The following is a 9443-nucleotide window of genomic DNA, read 5'->3' on the forward strand; positions in this document are numbered from 1 at the left end:
TTCAGGATTCTGGCTCAAGGTAAGTGGAACAGTGTGAAAGTCGTCGAGTAGAGGCCAGAACCTTCAGGGCCAATAATTTTGTTCTATTCTGTGCTGCCACATAACATTGTGTGGATCCAGTGGTACAATAATCTTGTACACATGGCCTGTAATGAAGCACCTATACTATGCCAGATAATTGCCTTTTGCTTAGTCTAGATTGTTCCTCCAGGCATATATTTTGTCTTTATATACCAATGAATCTACTATAGTCTAGCGTTGATTGTAACCCCAGGCATATATTTTGTTTTATTTGAGTCCCTTTGTGACCTTGACTGAATATTAATGTTATGTATATCCTGCCTCCATGCGGACGCCAGGCGCTGTATGCATGTTGTCTTAGTATGACTCATCCTGTTTATGTCATGGTTGTACCACTGTATTTCATGTTCAATCTATGCCACAATAAAAAAACAAAGATTAACAAAAAAATATATATATATACAAATATCTCCGAAGACATTTATAAACCATTTGACCACCAGTCTTGCTGTTTATTTTAATGTCTCCCGAGCTCCTTGTTACTATTATACCATATAATATATTATTGCAGTTGATATGGTAATGATTTTTTACACACAAGTAATGCTTTCTGATTTTATTATTTTTATGTTAAGATATATGGCTGTGGACGAAATAAAGACTGTACAATTCAAGCCAGCGTATCATAGCACTAGTCGAGTAGTATGTAAAAATCACACATATAAAAACAGACCTACTAATAAATTAGCTACAAAAGCTACAAAACGTAACGTGTAAACAAAAGCCATAGGACTGAATAGGCATTATTGCTATATATTACAAACGGGATAATATATTCTAAAATTCCATAAAACCATCTAAAAAGGCAGAATGTATATATTTCTTCATATCCGTGCCGAAACTTGTCACTGTCACAAAGCAGAGCGCCCGTGAACCGGTGTCAGACCGTTACGGGTAATGGTAACCTATCACGGTGACCTAGACACACATAAAGGGCGTACTCACTAAATATTACATTCCAATGAATGGGAAACTATTTTCCAAATGTATCAAATTAAGCCTACATTTGGTAAATATTGGTAATTTAGGATTTTGGGGGGGAAAGTGAACCTGTCATGACTAATAAAATCTGCTTTAAATAAACAACTTATTATAGTAATAAATTGTGTATTTAAAGAGTCCCTCCGAGCGCTGATTTGAAGTGGTGATGGTGTAAGCAGTCTATAGGTACAATGACTCAGTATGAAACGATATATATAGTTGCTATTTGAGGTGTAGGTCCAGATACAGCAGTATCATTAGTAAGCCTGGAACAATATCCTCTGCCTGGTTAATGCTACAGCCGCTCTGTCACTTAGTTTATAGTATATTTCCAAAATAAAATAAAAGGACTCATCCAAGGAACCACAGAGTGCTTAACTGGACCAGGGCCAGCGATTCCCCTAGATACAGCACATCCAAAGGCACTCACTGGATTTAAACATAATGCAGTTTTATTTCATCATCTCGCACAAAGTAATGTTTTGACCTTAAATGTAGTACTGACTGTACTCACCAGAACCACTACAGCTTAATGTATAGCATGCAGCTTAATGAAGTGGTTCTGGTGTCTATAGCCTGTTCCTGCAGGCTTTTCAATGCAAACACAATGTTTAGATTACAGTATAGTAACACTTCTAATGGCCGTCACTCAGACGGCCACTAGAGCTGCTTCATGGGTCAGTGCTGCATAGTGTGCAGCAACTAAGTTCAGCATCTATGAACACTCCCCATAGAGGTGCATTGATTCAATACATCTCCATGAGGAGATGTTGATTGGCGCACAGTGGCATTTTGCTGTGCATGCGCAATAGCTCCTCAATGCTTTTCTGTGGGAAAGCATTGGATTGGCTGAGATCATCAAAATTGATTATTTCAGCCACAGAGACAGAGACAGGTAGAACCCACCACAACAAGACCAACACAGAAAAAAAATTGGTAAGTTTCAGAGTAATCTAAGGGGGGCCAGGGATATATATACACAATATACAAAAAAACAATTAGTATTAATAACTACTTACCCTATATTTCCAATCGTGGCAGTCAATAGGAGCAGGCAATAGAGCATGGAGCCAAAATAATAAACGACAAAGCTGTAGGTGGAACGCAATTGGCAAATGCAAGCGGCGCAATGCCTCTAACAAAGCACACATGTGCAAAGTCACTCAACAACATCGCACAAGCAAACAGAACGGCAGAAGAGCGATACTTCATGACATCAACACACTGGTGTTACTGCCGGTATAAGAGCACTGAGCTGAGTAACATCAGTCACTCCATTCCTATATTCTACCAGTAACAAAGACAAAGATTTTCAGGGGGAATAGCCGAGTCCGAGAGCAAGAAAGCCCACCTAGGTTTTCTGCTGTCCTGTCACTGAGTTCATCAGCATAGAGGTCTATGACAAAGAATTGAATGAAAGGTTGGGGGAAAGACCATAATTGATTTTTTAAATAAAATCTATATGTTCTAGCACCTTTTTACGTGATGTTCAGTAGAAATCTATGGTAACACTAAAAAGGAGAACTTCAGGTGAGTATATCCCCAAACATGGTCCTCACTCCACCCCCGGCACCATTATCTACCTAACATGTCACATGCAGACACCCCGCAAGTGGCAGGTCCACTTTAATTTTTCAGATATATATTTTTGTAAATCATAATTCACTGTTTAGTGAAAACCCAGATCACCTAGATTGTTCCTACAGACATACTGACTCTGATACCATTCTTCAATCCTTTCCTCTCCCAAGGTGAGATTCATCAACAATGATGTACAGGTAACGAGATACAATGCAGGAAATGTTACAGTTGTTAAAATAAAACTTCCTGTGAATTGTATTTTGTGTGGAGTTCAGATAAAGAATAGAGATATTTGTTTAAGCTCTACACCTCACTGGTGTCATTGTCACTCATATTCGATCTCCTGCTGGAACTCTTTCCTTTATCCATTATCAAGACCTTGGCGTCCTCCGGATCTGTGTGGACTGGTTCCAAGTGGGTCTCTTCATGCGCTCTGTGCTGTTTTACCTTTTTGTGCAAATTTTTTACTATCTTCTTTTCTGTATCCTCAAACAATGAAGTCAATAAATTAATGAGAAGTGAAAGCCATGCCAATCCGAACATTATCCAAAAGCACACCAACACACGAAAGAATGGAAACATGCGGTGGCTATCTGACTCTAAAAAAAATAAAAAAATTAAATTAAAAAAGATATTGATGTCTTTATATAAAATGTAATGTGTGATTTCTCATGATAGAGTCCCTATCTCATAGCTGGTTTAACCATTTGGTGACCTAAGGTGGCTGCATAGGGACAGAGGGATTTGGGCCCAAAATTCTTTCCATCCTAATTAGGGACAGTTGATATACCCTTTGGGATTTCAATCTTGTATACTCTTTCTATATGACAATTGCCTGTTGGATATTTCTGTGTCATCTGAAATTAGAAACCAAAGTGGCCAACAAACATATATACAGGGTTAAAGTGACTGAACATTGTGCCTGGTTTGAAAGGAATGGTAAGGTGAGTCGGCTCTAATAATGTGACTTTGATCTTACCATTAGCAACGTTAAAGAGACAGATACATACCATAACCAACTACATAGTCACCAAAGCCAATCGTACTGAGTGAAATAAACGCGTAGTAAATGCCTTCCTGGTAACTCCAGCCTTCGGTAAATGAAAAAATTAAAGGAGGTATCGTTATAAAGACAATACTTCCAATCACCAGAAAAAATATTATTGTCAGAATTTTTGCCGTTTTCTGGAGAAGAAAGAAATACACATCATTATACAAATAGTTTGAGATACAGAAAAAAGAAAGAAAACAGAATCACTCGCAACTAACCACACACATACACATCACATGCAGCTACCCACGCAGAGCTGCAATACACACATCTACCACACACAGCTACAGCACTTATATAGCCAGCCCACACAAAAACAATACACTAAAACACTAGATAGTTCCATTTATTCAGGTAAGGTTTAGGAGATAAAATTAGTTTGATCAGCAAGTATTATACATTTTTGAGTTGCACTGGGATAATACACAGAATATAGAGTCTGCCACACAATAAAAAAAAAATACTTTATTATTTTATAACATAATTAAAAGTGCAATAAAGAGAATGTGTCACCATACAAGCTAAAACACAGAAGAAAACAATCAATGCCATTCGCGTTTCCTTATAAGGAATAAAATGTCAGGCTCTAGTAAATTAACCCCTTACTTACATACAGTAAATAATTTTAACCACCTAGAAAACTATTTTTAATGATACTTCCATTTAAGGTAACATAAATTATTCCAATAAATGGTAAAAAAAAAAATTTAAAAAAAAGTTTAGCTCCCTTACCTTTTTCACTCCTCTGCTAAATAAGCATTTTCCCAACTTTTTGCACCACGTGGACAGATTTTGACCAACTTGACTTAGAACAATTACATTTAATGGAATCCCAAACAAGGCATAAAACACGCAGAAGATCTGGCCACCTGCCGTTCGGGGGGCTATCGTGCCATATCCTACAAAATGTGAAGACAGTGAATGTATTACAATTAATATGTTACTGTTTTGTGATTGGCGTAACCATTTAAGAAAATAATGTTTGTAACAAATCTGCAATATACACAGTGAGTTCATCTGCACTGCGGGCCTTAGTGTAGCGTTGCCACTACCTCGCCGAGTCTGAGTGATTCTGTAGCAATAAGAGAAATAGTTAGCCATTGTATGACAACATTAAGAGGCCGTGTGACGTCTGAACACATTGCCCTAAATAAACATGCTTTACTGCCAAGCTTGGCCAATAAAAATAGCGAAATTGCTGTCACAATGTCAATACGGATCACAATGTTAACTGCTGCCAATGAGCCATTAACATTACTGGAGTTATCACAATCCCAGCATTCTGATAATTTTCAACATCACTCTAACCATTATCAGATTAATGAAGATGGGTCCTGTACAATATATTGCAGAAAAGCGCCAATGGAAAAATGTTTAACACTATATACCCCAAATGAAAACCTATGCATTTTATTATGCATTTTTACATTGTGGATATATCTAAAATATAAGCTTTTCCCCTTTTCCCCAGCATAGATTGCCAGTCAGTGCCGGGGAAATGACCAATCTAGAGGCTTCTCGCTGAAAAACGTCTGATTTTGAGCAACACATTCATAACTTTCAGCCCAAGTTCGCTGTGCTGCCACTCAGGGAGTCCCAGACTGGAAGTCTGTGAGGGGCTAAAGTGGGCTCTGAGGATGAGTGCTGGCAAACAGGCATTTAGGTGAGAGAGAAGGCAGGTGTGCTGTAGCAGAGTGCGTCTGTCACTTCCCAAAGAACTAATGGAATAGGGAAAAATAAATCTGTCTGACTGTCAGTACCGCTTTAAAAATGCATGTTTCCTCAATCAGAACCCTCTTACTAAAAGATCAATAAACACTTTCATGCGACCATCAAAAACCTAGAAATATCATGTGCCTGCTGTCTCCCTGCTCAGTTCACTGCCGTTTAGGAGTTAAGTCCCTTTGTTTATGCAGGTCTATTTTTAAGATGCTAACGTTTATGACTTAGTCACCACAAAATGTGGAAAAAAAGATTGTTGAAATTGGAATTATGATCTTTGAGGACAATCAGAATGTCAGGAAATGTTCCCTACCAGTTACCAAAACCAAATTGTAGTGCGGGCCATAGTGTGCAACTTTCACCTATCTGTGCAGATTACCCCAAATTTAGTTACCTACCTATCGTTGTTACCACGGTCCCAGACAGGAAAAATGAACTGCTGAAATCCCAGTTCGTTTGACTGTTTTCGGTTGAATTGGCCAATGGGTTTATCCCTTGTTTAACTGCATCTCCAATAACCTGGTCATAAAAATAAATATTTATTAAGGCAAACATTGAACTGGCGTGTACCGATATCCAAACAGGATAATATCATTTCATCTTGTTTATAGTAAGAGATAATACCAGATGGTGTTCCTTACACAGTCATTTTTTCCCCTTACAAATAGATACATGTCCGTGGGTCGAGCAACAAGCTTATTTACATGGAATGAAAGTTGATAAATAAAAACTTTAGTTGATCTAAACAGAGTACATTGTATTTGGTGCAAAGCAAAAATAGGAACCATTTATGACATTAATCTGATACATCACAGAAAATAAACACAGGCAGAATTAATGAATATTTGAAATCTGGTTTAAACTTTAACTTTCATATAAAAGAGAAACCAATAATAGTGTAGTACTGTTCGGTATATATTGATTTTACTTTACAATAGTGCACTGTTAGATGTTCCTTTCCTGAAGATCCTCTTGCCTGTATTTAACAGTGCAATGGATCTTTTTGTTGGACTTATTAAAGGGGTACTGTAAGCACTATGGAAACAGAAAAAAGAAGGAATAGATGGCGCTAATAATAGTGCTGCTACAATAACACCAAAGTGTACAGTCACAAAGATACACTTGAAACGCAATAGACTAAACCAAGAAAAAGGTGTTCAGCTCAAACATACCTTTTACCTTACAATACTTGGCAAAGGGTATTTGTTTAAGAGTTGCACTGTTTCCTATATAAAACAGGAAATAAAATAATACATAGTATAGCCTGTACGAATATTTATAATTGGTCTATACAAGGTCAGCACACTCACAAGTTTTAGAGCCTATTATAAGTTGGCTCTGGACTTATAAGGCGCATCAGCTCCTCAAATATTCAGAGTTTTTGAATACTTGAACATGCTTGCACCTGAGGAAGACCCAGCTGTGGGTTGAAACGCATTGTGTTTTAAAATGATTTTATCTATTCTATATGTACTATGTGTACAGAAAAAAAAAAGCTTTTTTTTTTCCACTTTGGACCTGGAATTCCCTGTTGTTCCTGTGAGACAAGCTGGAAAAACTCTGAATATTTGAGGAGCTGATGTGCCTTATAAGTCCAGAGCCAACTTATTAGCCCTCATTATCCCAAATGGCACAAAGAGGCTGGGCTGCTGGGAAGTCTGTTTTAGCATTAAAACATGAAAACGTGTTTACGCTGAATAGAGGTACAGTGCCAGGGGACTTTCAGACACTATAGCCACTTCAACAAGATAAAGCAGTTACAGTGCCTACAGTGTCCCTTTAGAGACCAGTGACATTCCTTTCCTTCAATACCATTTTCTAAAGACTTAATACCAGGTGAAGGACCCCTACCCCTTCTTCCACCCACTGATTTCTGAGAGGGAAATATAATAACAATAGTTCCTAAGTAGGTCCCAAGCCCCAATGATCAATGAACCAGGGATATCCCTGGATGCCATTCCCCTACTCCTTATAAAATAATCCCCCATCCAGCAGATAACCAAAGCTGTTCAGCCCCCTCTTCCCTCTGCTTAGGGTGATTTCTAACCACTAGCTCCCCAAAACCTATTATTAAACTCAATTAAAATGGTCTACCACATTGTTACATTTATCACTATTGTTATCAAAAATAGATATGTACTAACTCAACTAGCTTAGAGAGCTGTCGCAACCTTAAAAGAACACTCAAGAACCATAACTACTACAGCTCACTTTAGTAATTATGCTCCCAGGGGTGCCCTGGGACCCTCACGAATTATATAATAAAACCTTTTAAGAAAGACTTAACAAGTTACCTGTGTCCCACTGGGCGTCTGACATCACCTCCCCCACTGCCAGAAGCACCTGAAAGAGTTGTGCTGTGAAGGGCCACATTTCTTTTCTGAGTGTCAGTTGAGTGGCAGCTTAGGTTAGTGGCAGGGGAGTCAGTAGTGGGCACCAAGTAAGACCAAGGTAAGTAGTTAAACCATTCTTAAATGGTTTGACTACTTATTCTGGGAGGGCTCTAGGACACACCTTGCACCATAAACACTACAGCAAACTGTAGTGGTTATGGTAGTTGGAGTGTTCCTTTAAGTTTAGCCAGTGCAGCCATAAAAATATGTATTTTATGTTTCTCAGATAAAATTAGCAACAAGGTCACAATGCCATCCGAGCTAAGCAAAAACAAATGTCCGGTTTCTATAAAGTAGCCAAAAACAGATGCTTAGTCAATCTCTCTCAATGTCTTAGTATTTGTAAAGGTTTCTAATATATTTTGCATATTGAACATTATGTACATTATCTCTGCTTTACTTATTACTTATATTGCCGGAGATTTATCTAGGCTAAGTATGTGCTATCCTTAATACAAAGTACCATTCCAGATGCAACGTGCTAAATGTTAAGATACATTTTATTGGTTTCCATGGTGATTGCTGCTTATGTAGCACTTTGCCCAAGACTAGCTTCTGTATTTACCTTGATAAATCTCTCACTTTATCTTTTAAACAATGACAGATCCCAACAATAATTCTAATCAGATTTTAGGCTCACTCACACTCAGAAATACAATGGGTTTTTTTTGCCTTTTTTCTTACGTTAACTAGTTGATCCAAGGCGTCATGGGTTAGACACGTGTAGTTTTTCAGGAAATCCAGTCTGTGTAGATATGTGTTGGACTTTGCAGTATCTTCTGCTTCCTTCTCCAGTCTTTGGAAAACAAATGCCCCAAACACCAGATATATGACAAATATCACAGCCAGAAGGACACTCTTTAGTATATCCATACACGCCATATTGTTAGCAATAGCTTGCTTTACAGTCTTCTTAAACACACTCTCTCTTTGTGAATAGAACACAAATGTCTTGGGAGTGCTTGGGAGCCGGAAACTTTCTTTCTGTGGGGTTGGTCTGTCTGACTTGGAAGATCACTCGATTAAACCAGGCAGGGTGGGACAGAGTGTCTCTCAAACTTTGTACTTTGACAGTTTAAATAGCCCTGCAAGTTAATTGGAGCACTGTACATTGTTACATAATGTTTATACAGTGCAGTGTTTGTTTACCGTAAAAGAAAAAAAAAAAAAAAACTACACTCAGCAAAAGGTTTAATATAACAAGACATTGGGACAGCAAACAGAGGAGCCCAATGCTGGAGATATCAATGAATGCAAATCTGGCTCAATCGTTTATTATATCTAGTCTCATAACATCATATCATTTAGATTTGAGGCACCGTGACACTACCTGTTTGTTAACAATGCCTATTATCTAAAGGCTAGCGAGACAGGTAGCTGTACATCTGTTTCAGTGTTTGGATTGAAATATCACGTTACATTTTCCCCAATTTCACATTTCATTCTGCAGTGCCAAGATGCAGGTTGCCTGGTACTGATCTGTGTACATGTCTGTGCAGTTTTGCATGCCGTTTTACATTGGGCAGGAAATCAGGAGGTAACAAAGTGTCATTGGTTCCGATGCAAATTATCTGTCCTTGCCTCACTGTTTGCCTCGTGTGTCACAGAGCAGCTGTGTGGGTAATTCACAGGAT

General features: G+C 38.2%; 1 protein-coding gene across 1 annotated transcript; it reads right to left on the bottom strand.

Annotated features, from left to right (window-relative positions):
• Positions 1–2026: 2026 nt before the first annotated feature.
• On the bottom strand, positions 2027–8831 carry LOC134583525 (potassium channel subfamily K member 16-like). The gene is made up of 5 exons (XM_063440461.1): positions 8494–8831; positions 5815–5935; positions 4427–4593; positions 3654–3828; positions 2027–3242 (listed from the first exon to the last, which is right to left on the bottom strand). Exons 1-5 carry the CDS (start codon positions 8689–8691, stop codon positions 2947–2949), a joined length of 957 nt encoding a protein of 318 aa, XP_063296531.1. The 5' UTR covers positions 8692–8831; the 3' UTR covers positions 2027–2946.
• Between the last annotated feature and the right edge of the window lie 612 nt (positions 8832–9443).

This window comes from Pelobates fuscus, chromosome 13 (assembly GCF_036172605.1).
Source record: "Pelobates fuscus isolate aPelFus1 chromosome 13, aPelFus1.pri, whole genome shotgun sequence".
Taxonomy (NCBI): domain Eukaryota; kingdom Metazoa; phylum Chordata; class Amphibia; order Anura; family Pelobatidae; genus Pelobates; species Pelobates fuscus.

Coding starts and splice junctions, on each gene's coding strand:
- LOC134583525 (XM_063440461.1), bottom strand. CDS start 8,691: ATGGCGTGTATGGATATACTAAAGAGTGTCCTTCTGGCTGTGATATTT. Junction 5,936..8,493: donor CCTTGGATCAACTAGTTAAC/GTAAGAAAAAAG, acceptor TTTTATGACCAG/GTTATTGGAGATGCAGTTAA. Junction 3,829..4,426: donor TTAGCAGAGGAGTGAAAAAG/GTAAGGGAGCTA, acceptor TTTCTTCTCCAG/AAAACGGCAAAAATTCTGAC.